Consider the following 18,207-nt stretch of genomic DNA (forward strand, 5'->3'; position numbering starts at 1 on the left):
GAACGCCCAATACTAAATACTGTTGGAAGATGTTTTGATTATCCCGTGATTCATTATCTCATTACATTTAAACGACATGCACATCCCTCAATACATTAGCGAACAATAAATCAACTAATATCATGTGGGATATATATATATATATATATATATATATATATATATATATATATATATATATATATATATATATATATATATATATATATATATATATATATATATATATATATATATATATATATATATATATATATATATATATATATATATATATATATATATATATATATATATATATATATATATATATATATATATATATATATATATATATCGTCTTTCAACGCTGACTGCCTCCGAAATGACCAAATGTGTCGACGTTACTATTATTTCTGGTTATATTTTCTGTAGACAGAACAAAAGAAAACCCAGCAGAAGAGCTAGCGGGAGCGAGCCACAGTCAGTGTCCAACTCTTGACCTACTGATATGTACCTCAGACATTTATCTTTTTCTCAGTGTATCAGACCGTCAATTCGGTGGAAAATCTGTCCTCAGCATTTTTTTTGCTGCAACCTTTTACGACAAAATAGCAAAAGTGGTACTTCTGACGCCAGCTGAGGCAATCATCTCTCTTCTCTCTCTCTCTCTCTCCGTATAATGGTTTGCTTCCGGCCTCTCGCCCCCTGCAGCTGCTCTTACTTCGTTCTCTTCCTCCGATTTTCTGAGGCAGGGGCAGGCTGCAGCTGACAGTACAGTGCAGGCCAGGGGACAATTAGGGAAGCGTGGGAGAGACAGCTGGACCTGTTGCCAATTACACTGACTCAGACCAGGAACCACACGCACAAAGCCAGCTTAATGGGCTCACACAGCACATATAAGCTCAATTGTAGACCTACTGTATGTAGACTTAAATGGACTTTCAGGAACGGGAATATAAAAAAGTGTTAGTTTTATTTATTCATCTCGATAGGAAAAATTTACAGTAATAAGTAAATGTGCTTACTGAGGAATAACTTGTGGTATCAGCTTGTACATATGGTGCAAAAAAATAATAATAAATGTAACAGAACAAGAAAGTGACAGACTGTTGCTATGTCTAAAATATCTGCAAACTGCACAGGAAACTGACGTGAACATGAAGAGATCAGCCGTTTCATCTGCGACCATCTACATCGTGTCCTAAACCTAAGAGTGGACAAGGCGGCTCCACCATCGTCAGCTCTAATCCACGATCAGTGGGATATCCTTCTCAGCAGCATGCTCTGCAGCTGCCTGATCCTGCCTTCCTGTGGCAGCGCCAGGCTCTTCTCTGCTCGCTCCTCTTCTTCCTCCTCCTCCTCCTCCAGCAGCTGCTCGATGTAGCAGGAGGATCCCAGCAGGATGTGGCCTGTGGCCTGCATGGAGAAGATGGTCCATCGCAGGGCCTCCCTAGAAGCACAGCGCAGAGAGAGAAAGTGGTCATAATTCCCATCTGCAGAGCGGCTTAACAGACACACAGCATTGGAGTAACTTGGGAAATACATATAGTATGAGAATATATCTTTCTTTTTCAAATGAAAAAGTCTTGAGTAATTGTCACAGGAAATTAACTACACAAGCTGATGAGAAAATGACTGACATGAAATAAGAATCATTCCTCACAACTGCATCTCAAAAGAAATGGACATCTAAGAAACAAACCTCTTCTACTGCACTGTGAGCACAAAAGACCCATATTTGACAAGTCTGCAAAATGTAATCCTCTGACTGAAGCTCCGTGCAAACGCTAAAAACCGGCAGATCTCAGCAGCGATGACATAACATGAATTTAATCTCAGTAAAATCTAGCCTTTGTTCTTCTGCAATCTGATCATTTGAAAATCGGCCGCCCACAGGAATTTACGCATTTAAAAAAATGATTTTACATGTTGCTGGTTGTGCACAGAATACTACTACAGCTGCTGTTATGTTAGAAAAGCAGCTGATATAGAGGAGAAAATCAACCAGAAATAAAATGTAATTGTTAGAATTGCAAAGGTGATGTTCCGTTTGGTATTTTATGAATTAGAAACTCATCACAGTAGATTTTCATTTCTGACTTGATTAAACTGTTACTAGGGAAAGTCACCAGAGAAATCCTTTGACATGAAGATGAAACAAACATTACATGACAGTTCAACACAAATGCATAATAATGACGGACGGTTTCAGATATTTGACAGACACTCACTTCAGCATGCTTTTGGCGGCGTAACAGCGCAGGTCATAGGAGACAGTATAAGCGCCGTACAGGGTTGCTTTCACGTTCAGGCAGCCAATGAAATCCTTGGGGTTGTTTTTGTAGAGGTCAAAAGTCACCTTGGCCACATCTGTCCGGTGCTGTGTGCTGAGCTGATCTCTGGAGGGGCTGCTCTGTGAGGCGACAGGAGCGGAGACAAAAGTTGGGTCAAAGGGGCACAGACACATTTTGTTGGCGCGATTGGGCCAGATGACAACACCGAGCTCCGCCAGCAGACATTACGGACTGCCAGCAGTGATGGGAAAGGCAAATTACAATGAAGCAAGGTCAATGTGAAGTCACCAGAGGAAACATGTAGGGGGGGGATGCAAATCACTGCATGCAGTCTAAGGAAATTAATTGCTTTCGGGAGAAAACATGTCAATTTAACACCATTCTTCTTCAAAAATGATGAAGGAAGAAACTAATCTCTGGTGTTCGCCCCGAGCTCAGCATTTGCACAATAACTGACATATTCCTCCTCTATTCAGTTTGAGGACACAATATTTGCTGATTAAATTTCAATGTACTATTCTTCTACAGACCCCTGTACCATCCATATTCATGGCTGCTTCATTGAAGAAACAGATATTTCCCCGTCTGTTCAGTCAATACATCAAAGAATCACTGGCGTAACAAACGCTGAATACAAGCAGTCGATCAATATGTTAAACACCCCACTGTGCAGCTGATCAACAGCGTCACCTGCTGGTTGATGTGGAAAAAGGTCAAACACTATCATACCGGATGTAGGGTCCACTTGTGGCCCTTCTCCAGGACCATGAGGACAGCACTGTCGGGCAGCGTCTGGAAGAACTCCTCTGTGTCCACGCCTGTGCCGTCTTCATCCAGCACCAGGGCGCCGACACACGGTACGCTCAGCGAGTCGATGACCTGAGAGACACAGGGAGGAGCAATTCAGATAACGGCCATTATATAAAGGATAGAGCATTGTTGCAGTCAAGTGTACACCTCAGTCTTGTGAACTTTAACCAGCATGAGTCTCACAGACGGCGCAGCAATAAGTGAGTCACAGGCCGATGTCTGTGGTCATTTTAAACACCGTTTCATCGTCACCCACTCAACTACTTCACAATTCAAGCTCAGCCCTTTCAACACTTCACACACGCTCCTTGCCTTGTTCATCAGGTCTTCTAGGGAGCTCGCCATGATGCCCTTCTTCACACTGCGGTCAGCATTTGTGACCCTGAAGGGCTTTGGGCGAGGAGCTCGACCCGACAGGAGCTGCTGGGTCATGGAGGCGCTGGCTGACACGCTGGCTGTCACACACCTGACAAAAGATAGAAGACACAATGCTTAAATCATTTTCAGCCTCCTCGTCCACCATTAACTGGTGATTGTTGACTATCCCATCCAACCCGCGGAGCAGTGCTCTTACTTGGAGAGGGAAGACGGAGTCAGAAGGCTGAGGGACTTCATAGCGTAATCCATCTGGGAGCACATCGATCTGCGATTGAAGGTAGCATCAGTTTAGCATTTAGACTTTAACTGTAAGACAACACATCGTCACTTGCAAAGGGCAACATTACCGACAGGCCTCACAGAAGGAGCAAGCAGCAGCTATGAGTGAATATTGCAGCTTGAAAGTTTATACGTTTTACAGTCAAACAATAACAAAAAATGAGGGCAAAGGATCTAAAGTACATTCTGGTCGTGTATGCCCTATTGAGTGTCCAGGCCCCGATGTCTACATCTATCAGAATTAACTCTAATCTGTAAACCAGACCCGTTCTTCAACAAACCACACACATTTCACAAGAATTCCCAATAAAGAAAAACACAAAAATCTACAACATATATGATCTCATTGTTATAGAAAAGGTGACAAGCTGTTGTCCTGACCGTGTTTGAATATAATCCGTATAGTGGTCGTTGTGATCCTGAAGTGCTGCTCCTAACACCACTACACCCCTCTGATACGCTCTTCTCTTCTCGCCGTGTCTTGCACCACTTGGTCACTGACCTTTGTGCTGATGACTGTTGAGCTTGTTGCAAGTTGTATTGAGTAATTCTCCATGAGCACTGCTCTGACCCTCCCCCGTGGAAGCCCTGGATTTCAGTTTGTTATACGAGCCATCCTAAAGGAACTACTTCTTACTGAGGAAAGTGTCCCTATTAAAATATGCTGACAGTGTGCTGACAGTGTGGTCTGTGTTAACCTGGAGATTGTTATTGGAAAGATTTCTAAAGACATTCAGATCATATTTTTCAATACTTACAGAACAAACTAAATCATATTTAGCTCTACTGTATTAGAGTGGTGGCAGAAAATGTCCATCTGCATGGCTAAATAGCAGTTAGGGTTAGTGAGAAAATGTGATTTGTATAATTTGGTGAATCAACCCTTTAAAAGACAAAACAAAAAGGTTTGTCATAAGAAAACCAGAAGTCTTGGTTCACATAATATGTTTGCTTTGTGGCTCTTGACTTTTGCTTTGTGGCTCCCTTTAATGCAATCAAAGGAGGAATTGGTGATAACAAAGATACAGGTATTTGGGTCATCTATGCTTTTTTGAATTTCCCATTATTTTAAAAAGGAGAAAACTATGGCATGTATTTTTCCGATAGACGTACTCAAACTTCAACCTCTGAGAGAAACTTTGAGGACAATTTGCACTTTTAACTCTGCCAGAGGTTGCAAGAATGTGTGACAGTAATGTAATTTCCCAAATGAGGTCATCGTTCAATGTTATCTCACACACTGGCGTGTCGGTTTATGGAGACAAAGGGTGTCCACACCTCCCAGTGTTATCACATGACGGTACACACCTACAGCTACAGGTAGTCTGAGATCACCTGCATACACCGACCACAACAAAACCCAGGGATTAATATGAAAACTATATGACAGAAATCTACTATTTTAAATCTGCTGTAAAACTGTTTCTTCATCCTTAAGACCACATTCAACTGGTAATGTTCCTCAAATGGTTTATAAAGAAAGACGTCTGAATGTGTGTGGATCAGAAGTGACCTGGTGAGACCTCACCTGTTGTGTGACATTTGCATAAAATACTGCCCCATGAATAAACCTTAGTTCAGATGAAAGCACACAATCCATGCGTCTCTGCCAGTGGCTATATTTCACTGTCTGAGAGTCTTTATGTTTACACTCATCAGCCTCCTGCACAGCTGTGGCATTAGGAATGGAAATGGGAGTAAAACTCTCTTATCACATATGAAGAACTCACACTGACATTATGGTTAAGCCTACTGTTTGCCTACTGGACAGGCTATAAAATCATCTTCATGTTTACTTGGCAAATAAAGACTTCCTGTAGTCTGAATTAAATGTGGGATTTTCAGGAAGAGGGTTGGGGCTCTGTGTGAGTAACACATCCGACTCAAGGAACTGAGGAAAATGAGCTTATTGTTTTCTAAGATAACATATGCAGCATTTAGATCAACAAAACATCACGTACACTATGGACAAACTGAGGTAGGAAAAAATAGCATTTTACAACCACTAAGACTGGGCCAAATAAGGAGAATAGCCTACCAACAACAGCGCCATAGAGTAACGCTAAATCTATAGGAATATAAATGCACGAGTTTCTATTAAATGTGCGCAGCAGCTTGTTTTATATTTCATAGAACAAAGTGTGATAAAAAAAACAATGAAAGTCAAACATTAAACAAGTGGAACAAGAGTAAAATATTCACTTACTTTCCCCCCCGAGTGTTTCCTGATGTAACGTGAACCCGTCACTGCCTCAACGCTGATTAATAACACCTGGATTAGACTGATTAACCACCGCAGTTTGCGCCATTTTCGGCTCCTTTCTCTCCCTCTGCTTGCACGCTAACTTTCGTGCATTTAATTAATTAATCAATAGGCTGCTCAGTGAAGAAGTTTGGGTCATAAATATATTTGACGATGTGAGGGTCTTTCGCCAATCTGTAAACTAATGATAAACACAGTTAAGAGAAACAACGAGGACATCACGCGGACAAACGACGAACTGCCTCAGTTTGGACTTCAGTGGGTCGGAAACACGTGGTCACTTGCTGAAGTCCATTTTTTTTAAATGCTTTGGATGCTTTAAATGATTTCTAGAAGTGCCAATTCTCTATTACCTGTGTTAACTTCTGTAGAAGAAGCCTGATAAAACCATTTGGGCTTCCTTAAATAAAGTATTGTTACAGCAATCTAATGGAAACATAAACAACCTTGTGCTCATTGATTCCAGTTGGGGTAACAACCACATGGGTAGTTTGTATATCTGCAGGGGTTGCAGGGTTTCTCTGATGCCCAGTAGTGACTTCATAGTGGCCTTAGTACTTACAGTGTCGCTGCAACATATTAAAAACATTTCTTGCAATATTTGCATTCGTATTGGCTTTAAATACCACGACTTGAAGTGGTACAAAAAAATAATTCCAGGTTATGACCAGCGTAAAACAAAACAAACGCGGATGTAAATCAGATGAGCAGTTTATTTCACTGTGTTGCTTCATATTTCATGCTCACTGCAGGAGCACAGATGAATCATGCCACAGATATTAGCGCAATGTAGAGCAGATAATGCATCAGACTTAAAATAGGTTGCGACTTGTTCGCCAAATTCATCAAGTATGAGTGAACAAAGGTCTATAGAAAGGGTCTGTTCTTCCTTCAGAGGTCAATATCCTGCCCACGTCTTTGTCCTGTTATCACATATCAGACCCGGCTGTGGGTGACGCAAGCTCATGCGGCTCAGACCCATTCATTTGTGCTTTATGGGTTGCTGATGCTTGTAATTATACCAAGCATGCCTGATATCAATGCGAGTGAGTGAAATGAATTAGACTTGAGAAAAAAAATATGATTATCATATTGGATTTAATTGAACAACCTTTTCTTTGAATTCAAGATTACACATGCAAACAGAGGAAACAGATTTCAGAACCTGATCACAGTTTCTGACCCATGGGTGAACAATCTTTGAGACAAAATACCAGCTTCATCACACTTTGTTTGACATTGTTTGCAGTGTCCTTTTGTTTGTTTTACATCATTCTTTCTGTTTACTTCTGTTTCAAGAGTCAGCCCATGGAGTGTGGTTTTGGGTGTAAAACAATCATATAATAATTCAATGCAAGTATAAAAGTAAAGCAAATCTAAGCTCTAAAGGACAGATACTGACCGTAATGACTGATTTCACCTGAACTAACAGTGTTTCTAACCAGGTGCCAGTGTCACAATGTAAGAAGTTAACTCCTCTGTGAGATGAGATTTCGTCCATCAAGCCCCCGGCAGCTCCCAGGGGCCCCGCGTCTTATTTCCTCTTGCCTATTCGTGCCATCAGTTCTGCATTGGCTGCAGCCTTGGTTCTCATGTCCTGGTTCTTGGCCAGGTCTATGAGGACACTGAGGATGCTGGTGGGAACATCAAGGGACAGGGCGAAGCGGGACCCCTGCTGGGCTCTCTTCGGCACCTGGGAGGCTGGGCGCGGGGCTCGCTCTCGCCGGAGCACAGTGTGATGCTCTGATCGGAGCAATGAGTTCAACACAGCCAGCACATCCCTCTGTGTGTCCTCGTCAAGTTTAGCAAAAGCGGGAAAGCTCCTCTGGCTCTGGGCGATCCAAGGCAGCAGCAGCAGCAGAGCCAGGCAGAAACACACACGCACACTTCTCATGGTCAGGACTCTGTCTGCAGGGAGAGAAGAAGAACAGATCAGCCAGTGGCTCTAGATTTCACAACCCTGACACTGCAAGGCTTCTCTCGGGGATGGTATGCATCAGACATTTTCTGATCTGCAATAATCTGATTACATATGCAAATCCCTCTTAAATCGAAAACTGAGGCTTTTTATGAAAAACAGGAGGCTATTAGATGAGAACATACATATATGCAAGCAGGAAATTCCTAATATTTTTGGAAATATCCAGGAACATCTAAGATTAACATTTCAATAGTCCCTGTCAATGCACAAATGGATATAAAAGATCTATCCAGAGTGCAGAAAATGGTAGATTTGAAATATAGATTTTTTTTAAAGACATAAAAGCATGTTGAAAAAATACTTTGTTTATACAGTTTTCTGCAGGGAATTACAGATTCTCCAATATTTTGTCCACTTGTCCTATAAATGATACAGTATTTTGTCCAACTGCCGAAAAAAATCATGCAATATGTTGTGAAATATGTAGGCTAGATAAACCTGGGCAAGCATTATCAAATGTCATAATCTCAATCAATACTTACTCAGTGAAAAGTTAGTAACTTGACAAAAAGGCACTTCTCCTTCCTCTGGTCTAAAGCAGGGCTTTGCTATTGATCTCTTGTCTTTGACCCTATAATACTGCCTTCTGTCTCACAGCTTCTTCTTCTTCTTCTTCTAGAGCTGCAGGAGGATGGACCTGTGTGACACGCAGTCGGATGTTCAAATGGACTTCTGTCTGCTCGTCCACGACTTTGTCTTCATCCACGTCGGTCTTCGCCGTGGCACTGCCCCTTCCCCTCTCTGTTTATCTTTTATATCTTTACACGCCATCACCCTCCCTTCATTTCATTTCCTCTACACTCATTTGCCGTCTTTCTCTTTCTAAAAATAACACAATGGTAATCACAATAGTTTGCCTAGAATGAATGGGAGAGTTGCCCACGAGTCAAAGCACAACTGAAACCCACCACTTCCGTTCAAAAGTTAAGTACCAACACGCTGCAAAACACAATCCCTTTCTTATCATGGTGTTATGAGTTCCTTGTCAATCATCCATGCAGACTGGGTGACGGAAGCCTCCTCATTACAAAGGGGAGGAATCTGCTATGTTTAAAGGCAGTTTCTAGGAGTATCCATAAAATATGCTGGCCGTTTTTCTCCAGTCTAAAAAAGAAACATGTGATTTCTCATCTTAAACCCAGCAGATCATCAGGATCCTCCGCTCAATGGACAGAGACGCCAAAAGGCCTCAAAATGGATAGTTTAACTGTATCGTGACCGTCATAAGAGAAAGTGTGAAGGTGTGATACCATGTACGTGTTTGTGGTTTTACTCAAATGTGTTTAAATCAACAGAACGGTTTCTAATCAACGAGTCAGAGCACACACAAATCTCCAGGACCGAAAACAAGCAGCCTACGTCACAAACTCCTCACATGGGAGTTCTACATGAAAGAGCAGCCCCAAATTTGTCTGCATTACTGTGACGGTGATTCAATTCTACAGGGAGCATTTAGTTGGGAGAAACAGCAGCTAAATGTCATCAGTTAGAGTTCAGGGAGGCAATTGCATTTCTTAAAATGGGATTAATGTGTTTAATAATAATTGAAGTAAAATAAGGGAGACTGTAAATTTGCTCCTTGGGTTCCTATTTTGAAATGATGGGCTTGATTAAAGATCCAATAATCTGTGTCAACTCATGTTGTCAACTCAGATCTGATTTTGTGCAACGACAGCCACCTCAGTCATGTGCACGTGTGTTCTTGTGTGGTACCTCGAAATGTTTGGCATGACATGGAAAAATAAAAAATGCTGGACACTGTGCATTGTTACTTTTTTAAAGGAACATTATGTACGAGTACAGAAATCTATTTTAAGCGCACAGAAGAGGGGGGTGTTGGGAGGTTAGACCGGAGCAATCATAAAGAAAGCCCTCTGGAGGACTTAAAGGAGGAAGGAGCCGTCAGGCCCAGGAAGGAGACAAACAAGACAAAGCCATACCTTGTTTCCTGAGTCATCTCCAGTCCAGCCCATCAAGGGATTTATCCTCATCTGACTAATGACATGAATATCACAAGAGCAGCCTGATTACGACAGCTGGGCAGAAATCTGAAGCCGACTAGACACAGCGACATTCTTTTGTGTGTGGATTTCAGTCCTGGCAATAGTCTCAGAATTTAATGCAAAGGTAACAAAAATGTGTGCACATTCTCCTCTTTGCCTTTTCTACTTATTGCAGCTGACCATGACACTAAAATGGTTTAACACTAAAAAGAGTAAGAGGTTCTAAAAGGTGTAAATACAAAAACACACTGGGACAATCTTTTACAGTATTTTTTTATTTTGTCGGAATGAGAGCTTCTGTTATGTACAATAGAGGACAGAAACAAATGTTACAGAAATTATAAATATACTCTTGCTCCGGACTTGTATTCAGAGTGTATTCTGTGTGTGTCCAGTAGATGATTATTTGCTATTCAAGTCTCCCCCCCGTCTCTGCAAGTCAGTACCAGGTAACGAGTGCCTGTAAAGAGGTAACCGATCTCTCAAATTTAATACAATGTGCAGACTGGCTGCCCCCCTCCCTCATGGCTAAATAAGAGTGATCAGTGGGCAGGATTAGAGAGGGAGGCGGGGAGAAGAGAGAGGATGAATGTGCTGTCAAGCCGATGAGCGGTCAATCCTCAGGTGTTCACGGGACGAAAACGGGAGTACAGTTGAGGAGGAAGATGAGGATCAAACGTGGGACACACGGAGCAACACAGCTACGCATCTTAAAACCGCAGCCAGTACATGGCACTGCGCATTCTGTTGTAGTCGGGTAGCTGCTCCACAGGACCTGTTGGGAGGAAGCCAGGAAGAACACATTAGAGGTTACAGCCTGGGCCCTGACCTCGCTGCAAACGCACCAACACCCACAAAGAACTCACCGACAGCTGCCACAGCAGGACACTTATCGTAGATATATTTGGAGCAGACGTCTCGCACCATCTTGGGGGTCACGGCCTGAAAGAAAAGATGTGGAGGGGAAGTAAGAACTCTTACCCTGGAGACAAGCTACAAGACTGATTTTTATTGAGTTGTACTAATGGCATAAATGGAGCAGAACTCTTGGTTCAGAGTGTCGACTCACATCGATCCGAGCATCCCACTCTGCCAGAGGAATACGGCGCCCATAGTTCAGGACGTGTCTGCCGATGTCATCGCAAATCGGGGTTGTTCCTAAAAGACAAACGGGTGTGTTGACTTGAGATTCGGAGGAGTTTGTTTGCATGTTTGTGCATGTGATAGTCATAGTGCATGACAGACACGTAACGTACCATTGAGCTGCCCAACCAGGCTGGACTTCAGAGCGTTCTTGCCTCTGGCTACATCACTCTCCGTCACTGTGGTGCACAGGTTGATCCTGCGCAGAGATTGGAGGAAATAAGAAGAAATACCTACATTGTCCTATAACTCTAAACTGAAATAACATTACAGTTATGTTGTTCTGTGAGCACGCGTCTGTCTCTCTCTCTCTCTCTCTCTCGGAGTCATTACTGACCAGGCATTCTGGGACCAGTGCATCATATCTTCGATTTGGTGCCTATCAGACACAAAGTAAATGCCCAGCAGGCCGGTGTCGCAGTAGGACGAGTGGAAGGCCTGGAAGCTGTGACACAGGTTCTCCTCCACCGCCAGGCGAGCCAGACGGCTGCTCAGATGCTGCAGGTGAGAGGAAGAAATGGGCATTTATTATCCGACTGTTCACAATCAGAGTGAGATTATAGTCACACCAGCATCAGGCCAACATATATACTGTATTACATTTAGGTTGACCTGCTCCAAGTATGTGACGATGAAAGCAGTATAGACATTTCGAAAATAGCTATTCTATTCATGAAACATTTTTTTTGCTATGAATTTCAGGTCTTGTTCCTCCCTACAGGTCCGGAGTCAGGAGTGAGACCCCTGACCCAGGTTTACAGAGAGGATCATAGTCTACCCCTTCATAATGGCCACTCAAAACACCAACAACCTCAAGTGGGCAAAGCTAAAAGGGGACACAGCTGCAGAAGATTAATTAACTTTACAAGGTTCAACTTTCATCATTGCTGTCTTTTCTTTGTTGCATAAACTAAAATACAGTACAAAACTGTCCTAATCAACATATATATTACATATTTAACCAACCTTTCCGCCACCATAGGTGAGGTCATAGCTGCCGATGATGGAGTTGGCCACCATGAGCGGCACGATGTCTGGGCTGGTAGCACTGGCCCCCTCCACAGCCACGGCAATGTGGGCCAGAGGCAAAGCATCGTCACGCATACGGATCTGGGAACAGATCAACAAAACAATTTTACGTGACGATGAAAACAATATCGCTACCAATACATGTGCTATGCTCCTCCACAGGCCAGAATCACATCTAATGCATCCAACACATCAATCTAAAATACAAGTTAAATAACCTGAAATTATTCTGGAACAGTTAGAGGCCAAATTACAAGAAGTTCCCTCAAGGCGTTCCTGAGATATCACGTTCACGTTAAAGGGATGGAAAATATTCCCGCAAAACATTCTCAACACATCTCACCTCACTGCCTGTAAATCGGCAGGGTGACAACACGGGCACGGCATCTCCCTCATACTCAAAAGACACGCCGCTGAAGTGAGTATTGGCCAAACTGACCAGCTCCTCGTGGTTCACGCCTATGGAGGAAGCATATCAGAAAGACGCCAAGTCATTCCAGGAAAAGTAGAAATCCACAGCTACCAGAGTGTGTGTTGGGACTAAGAGGGCCTACCTCCAGCGTGCGTTGGGACTAAGAGGACCTACCTCCAGCGTGCGTTGGGACTAAGAGGCCCTACCTCCAGCGTGCGTTGGGACTAAGAGGACCTACCTCCAGCGTGCGCTGGGACTAAGAGGACCTACCTCCAGCGTGCGCTGGGACTAAGAGGACCTACCTCCAGCGTGCGTTGGGACTAAGAGGCCCTACCTCCAGCGTGCGTTGGGACTAAGAGGACCTACCTCCAGCGTGCGTTGGGACTAAGAGGCCCTACCTCCAGCGTGCGCTGGGACTAAGAGGACCTACCTCCAGCGTGCGTTGGGACTAAGAGGACCTACCTCCAGCGTGCGTTGGGACTAAGAGGACCTACCTCCAGCGTGCGTTGGGACTAAGAGGACCTACCTCCAGCGTGCGTTGGGACTAAGAGGACCTACCTCCAGCGTGCGTTGGGACTAAGAGGCCCTACCTCCAGTGTGTGTTAGGACTAAGAGGCCCTACCTCCAGCGTGTGTTGGGACTAAGAGGCCCTACCTCCAGTGTGTGTTAGGACTAAGAGGCCCTACCTCCAGCGTGTGTTGGGACTAAGAGGCCCTACCTCCAGTGTGTGTTAGGACTAAGAGGGCCTACCTCCAGCGTGCATTGGGACTAAGAGGCCCTACCTCCAGTGTGTGTTAGGACTAAGAGGGCCTACCTCCAGCAGCAGACAGCACCATGCGAGGGGCTTTGTAGTGGCTGTTGATGTAGTCCACTAGGTCATGGCGGGTCAGAGTCCTAGAGGAAGAATTGCATGCGAGTATTAGTGGTAACTTACACAATGGTGCACAACTTGATATAATATGGAATAGATATACTGAAAGGAAATACAAAACGCTATGTGATGAAGTTACGTTTAGTCAAATCGTTGTGCCACTTTTGAAGTGATAATTAGCATCATCATAACTTCTCAAAATGTCTCAATTCTTAGATGCATCGCAATGCAGACGTGAGCGACTCTGCATTGATGCAGTGACAGTATTTACTGCATTTTGCTGTCATTTACTGGCTGTCACGCTTGTTTCTCTTTCTCTCCTCTGAACTCTGTTTCACCGAGGGTGCAGCTTATACACACTGTGTGCACGGAGCAGAGAGATGGCACTCTGCAGTCTGCCAGCTTGTTGCTCTCACTACCAATATTATTATTGCTGTCAACAATGTTGGGCTGAAAAAAAACGTGCATGCAGGCTGAAATTGAACCGTGGTGTTCTTAACCTTGTAAATGCACCGACTTAAGCCAAGTAGCAGTAGAAGAGATACGAGTAAGGAAAAGTGTATGTGTGTGTGTGTGTGAGCATGCAGTTCCTCTTGCCTGGCATTGTTGGAGGGTCCCAGCACACTGTGTCCCAGAGGAGTGCCCTGGAAGGCGGTGGCATGCAGCAGGTCAAGGCAAACTTCCTGCAAGTTACCCTCGACTTCCTCTAGCTCCCGCAGCACCACGCCCCTCTGCTGCTCGATCTCCGCCTCATTCAGCGAGCAGCTCTGCACCACCTCTGACAGCAGCTCCACGGCTGAGAAAACAGACAAGAAACAACGATTGTGAACTCAGTTACTGCCTCGTATAGTATAGGGCAAAGTAATTGTGATTCTCAATTCATCAGGAATCGAAGTTTACGTGTTCATTGGTTGATTCTTAACGCCTTCATCTTACAAACAAGAATGGGTTTTTATCAAATGATTGTAAAATCAAGGGGATGATGCATTTCACTGCTTAACCAGGTCATCTAACCTTTGGGGAGGTCTTTGGCAAGAGTCTTCATGTAGTATGCAGTGTGCTCCCGAGAGGTATACGCGCTCAGGTGTGCACCCATAGCCTCAACCTGCTGCTCCAGGGCAGTCTGGGGGTGCTTCTTGGTTCCCTGGGGGGGGCGAAAACAAAAGGTGAATGGAAGAAACTGTGTCTGTCAAATCACCAAATAGTTTGCTGAGACAATGTTTCACCTTTCGCTCTGCTGCACAGTTTCATTTCTAATAGCTTATTCTAGAAAACAGTTGTGTAGGCCAACCAAATGTTGTTCAGGACAGTTAATGTAGAAGGAGGTTTGATTTGGTTTTCAAAAGCTGATATGCAATGTGAAAACACAAAGCCAGTGTTGACCGTTTCTGCTCCGACTTCCAGACTGTGGTCGGGAGGCACAGGGGAGACTTTGTTTGGCTTCTCATATCAGGGTTACACTGTACATTTTCTACCACTAGAAAACCCCGAACTTCTCGAACACCATGTTTCCATCCAAACATTTCTATTTGAATTATCTGATTTGAAAGCTGGATGGAAGAGACAACTCCAGTGTAACTTTCTCAACAGCTGTCAAACACGGCTCCACCCGTAGGAGAGACTCTACATATTAAGATATGAATCAAGAGACGTTATCGGCACCTCTGTCGTCATCATCTTTGGAAAGTTGCAAATACTTTGTCATATAAGCAGAAACAGAAGAACCTGCCCATTAACAGTAAGGTCGAGACAGACAAGCTTTCATTTTCCATGTTTTGTTCCTGACATTGGACTTGTGCTCAGGTAGACATTTTATTTTCCTCAGCCCAACCTAGCAGAAGGATCCGCATCTAATTCACTTTCTATTTGTTGCCACATTTGTAACATTGGCTTTAAATTCCCTCGACTGTGGAATCCAATGATTATTCAAAATAGTCATGGTTAGCTCAAGTAATCACTATCAGTAGATTATGTAACAATTGTTAAAGGCCTAGAGACGGTTACCTTGCAGAGCAGTTGGATTCTCGAGATGGCAGAATCGCACATGTCACACAAAAATACATCTTATTAGGCTTAAAGTAATGCGTATGTGTTCGGTAAGCCAGAGCACAAAGCAATCAGCATCCTGTGAGGAGCTAGGGCCAGCTACGGGCTTGGACTATATGTATGACAATGATAGACGATGATGGACAGATGGTTCATCCAATCATCTGCATCTTTTTAAGGCGCCTGCCCTTTTCAAAACAGTTTCCAATGACTGCTTTTCAGATGGTTCTTTGTGACAAACCATCGGGTGGAACAGATCATAAACCCAAGGGATACAGTCAATGTGTTCTTGTGAATAACACTGAATCTAAAACTAACTTTTATTTGTTTACAGGAAAACTCCACAGGGTACCTTTAAGGTCATGAAGTCTACTAACGTCTACCTTGAAAGCCATGTGCTCCAGGAAGAAGCCTGCTCCGTTGTTCTTCTCACTCTCATAGCGACTACCAGCACTGATCCACAGTCCAACCTATGACAGGGAAAAGATATGTGAAGAATATGAGAAACGATCATCGACAGCAACACATACCACTCACTCTGTCCATAAAGTGCTGAAACAACCTCCTACATTGGTTGTAAATAGACCCCCCCATTACTGTGTTCTTACAGTGCAGGTGGCATGTCCAGTCTCCTCAGAGGCAACCCTCAAACCATTGTCTAGGGTGGTCAGGCGAGTTTCAGGGGCTCCCACCAGGCTCTGGGCATAGCTGACAGAGGCATGGCTGCGCCTCAGAGACAGCAGGATGGGCTGAAGGAGAAGAGATAACACGCAATTTTAAAATCCTGTACATTTACAAATACTGTTTCCTCCTCTTTCCTGTAACATGCATTACTGCAACTGAAAATAAGCAGACTTCATGTGTGCCCTACATGTAATGCAGATAAAACATTTCTACATTTTAAGGGACTGGACACAACAGACACACAGGCATGTGCTCTCTTGTTTCCTCACTAAGACCAGAGGAAAAGCGCAGACGCAAACTGAATGTAGTAATCGAGTAACCAGAGGCTCATGACAGTCTGGATGTCTGTCTGTTCTGAACACTTCAAGTCGATCTGATCACAATTAAAGCAAGAGTAGAAATGTTTGGCACAGGACAACACTTTGCAGCTGACATTGACACCACGGCCACCTACTGCTATCTGCCAATGACTAAAATTAGAGAAAACCAGAATACCAGTATATAGCAGTATGTATAGCAATTGTAATCGGATGTAAAATATGTCTAGTTTAACATTTCATCTATCACATTGAACTGTAAGGTAGTGGGATGTCATTCTATAACCATTTTCATTTCAGACGGTAGTTTCACGTTACTGTGGAAGCTGTTTCTCAACCTCGTTTCCTGAATAATCTAAAATCAGTCTCAGTGCAAAGTGTTGACATTACTGTCAACATGATGTAAAAGTACGTATTCAACAATCCAACATATTGACGACTGACTAAAGTACAGCATTGTCACTAGTCGGCGTTTCCAAAGTCACCATGCTAACGCTGCTAGCAGGTAGCTTAGCTTGTGAGGGCAGGTGAGGACAAGGGACAAACGTTACAGCTGCTGACCTTGTGACAGACCGACACAACGACCAGCTGATCTGAACAACACGTATTTAAACGGACGTTTCACATCAAGTGTCCCCTCGCGAGACGTACCGCCTCATTTGACAGTTGACCTTGCAATCACTGCTAGCTAACTAATGCTAACCGGTTAAGCTAACCCGGTCCCGTAGCTCTTAGCGGGCGGTACAACCTCTCCGATAACTTTCAGCGTTGCGCTAAAACATGAAGAGTACAGGTATCCCACTTAGACATTTCAACGCTTTTCTACCCAGCCTTTAAATCTGTACTTACACTGCGGGTTTTGGCGAGGGTTCGACCCACAGTGCTCCCGACTCGGCACACGGACGCCGCCATTTCTTCGTACGGTTACAGAAAGTAGAATAAGAGGGACGTCTTTGGCTGTTGTCGTGTATCGCCTCTTCTTCGTCGTCCTATAAAGATGTGGTTTACCTCTTCGATTGGGGAATTGTCGCCACCAACCGTCCGTTGTGTGTTATTGCAGTTGACAAAAGTAATGAAGCGCAGACAGGTTTTAAAGACTCCATTGAGTTTGTTTTTCTCCAGTTTTGTTGGGTTGTGGTGTTGTTTTGGTGTATACTTTTCTGTTCTGCCTACTAGATTCTAGAGATTAATTGATTGGATGCTTCATTTTAGGGAGGCATGGAATACAAGATTTCCTTAATAAAATGTAGACGTTGCCCTAATTATCTCCCCCTGTGCTTTCTCCCTACAAACCATGATGACTACTCCCTCTGGCTTTTTTCCTTCTCTCAATTTAGATTAATCAATCCTCTCATTTCCATAACAGACACACACAGAAACCTATATATATATATATATACACATATACATATGATATATGTATATATATATATATATATATATACACACACACATACATATGATATATGTATATATATATATATATATATATACACACACATACATATGATATATGTATATATATATATATACACACATATATATCATTTAAAAATGTTATTTACTATTTATCCTTAACTTTCTTAGCTCAAATTTTCAAATCATGAGTTCAGTATCACAAGTCCCTTATCAATGTGCTGTAAACGTGTGTTTTTCCACCACATTACAACAAAACATATCGTCTCACTTAATGCCATGGTGTTTTGTTTTGTTTT

General features: G+C 43.2%; 2 protein-coding genes across 2 annotated transcripts; both read right to left on the bottom strand.

Moving 5' to 3' along the window:
- Positions 1-938: 938 nt before the first annotated feature.
- cidec (cell death inducing DFFA like effector c) lies at positions 939-6,185 on the bottom strand. Its single transcript, XM_076096159.1, has 6 exons — positions 5,950-6,185; positions 3,661-3,729; positions 3,399-3,552; positions 3,006-3,155; positions 2,214-2,395; positions 939-1,432 (listed from the first exon to the last, which is right to left on the bottom strand). The coding sequence occupies exons 2-6, from the start codon at positions 3,723-3,725 to the stop codon at positions 1,237-1,239; spliced, it is 747 nt and encodes a 248-aa protein (XP_075952274.1). The 5' UTR covers positions 3,726-3,729; positions 5,950-6,185; the 3' UTR covers positions 939-1,236.
- Positions 6,186-10,249: 4,064 nt separating this feature from the next.
- On the bottom strand, positions 10,250-17,468 carry uqcrc1 (ubiquinol-cytochrome c reductase core protein 1). Its single transcript, XM_076096120.1, has 13 exons — positions 17,342-17,468; positions 16,100-16,240; positions 15,875-15,961; positions 14,460-14,589; positions 14,043-14,241; positions 13,389-13,468; positions 12,506-12,621; positions 12,100-12,243; positions 11,471-11,631; positions 11,247-11,332; positions 11,060-11,148; positions 10,857-10,932; positions 10,250-10,765 (listed from the first exon to the last, which is right to left on the bottom strand). The coding sequence occupies exons 1-13, from the start codon at positions 17,402-17,404 to the stop codon at positions 10,701-10,703; spliced, it is 1,437 nt and encodes a 478-aa protein (XP_075952235.1). The 5' UTR covers positions 17,405-17,468; the 3' UTR covers positions 10,250-10,700.
- Between the last annotated feature and the right edge of the window lie 739 nt (positions 17,469-18,207).

This window comes from Anarhichas minor, unplaced genomic scaffold (assembly GCF_050575085.1).
Source record: "Anarhichas minor isolate MPS153535 unplaced genomic scaffold, ASM5057508v1 ptg000021l, whole genome shotgun sequence".
Lineage (NCBI taxonomy): Eukaryota > Metazoa > Chordata > Actinopteri > Perciformes > Anarhichadidae > Anarhichas > Anarhichas minor.

What these genes read in the sequence shown, in the direction of transcription:
- cidec (XM_076096159.1), bottom strand. Translation starts at nt 3,725, where the DNA reads ATGTGCTCCCAGATGGATTACGCTATGAAGTCCCTCAGCCTTCTGACT. An exon ending in ACTCCGTCTTCCCTCTCCAA is followed by an intron (nt 3,553 to 3,660) that starts GTAAGAGCACTG and finishes ATCTTTTGTCAG; the next exon opens with GTGTGTGACAGCCAGCGTGT. An exon ending in GCCGCCAAAAGCATGCTGAA is followed by an intron (nt 1,433 to 2,213) that starts GTGAGTGTCTGT and finishes CTGTGCTTCTAG; the next exon opens with GGAGGCCCTGCGATGGACCA.
- uqcrc1 (XM_076096120.1), bottom strand. Translation starts at nt 17,404, where the DNA reads ATGGCGGCGTCCGTGTGCCGAGTCGGGAGCACTGTGGGTCGAACCCTC. An exon ending in TGCCAAAGACCTCCCCAAAG is followed by an intron (nt 14,242 to 14,459) that starts GTTAGATGACCT and finishes CTGTTTTCTCAG; the next exon opens with CCGTGGAGCTGCTGTCAGAG. An exon ending in CACTGGTCCCAGAATGCCTG is followed by an intron (nt 11,333 to 11,470) that starts GTCAGTAATGAC and finishes ATCTCTGCGCAG; the next exon opens with GATCAACCTGTGCACCACAG.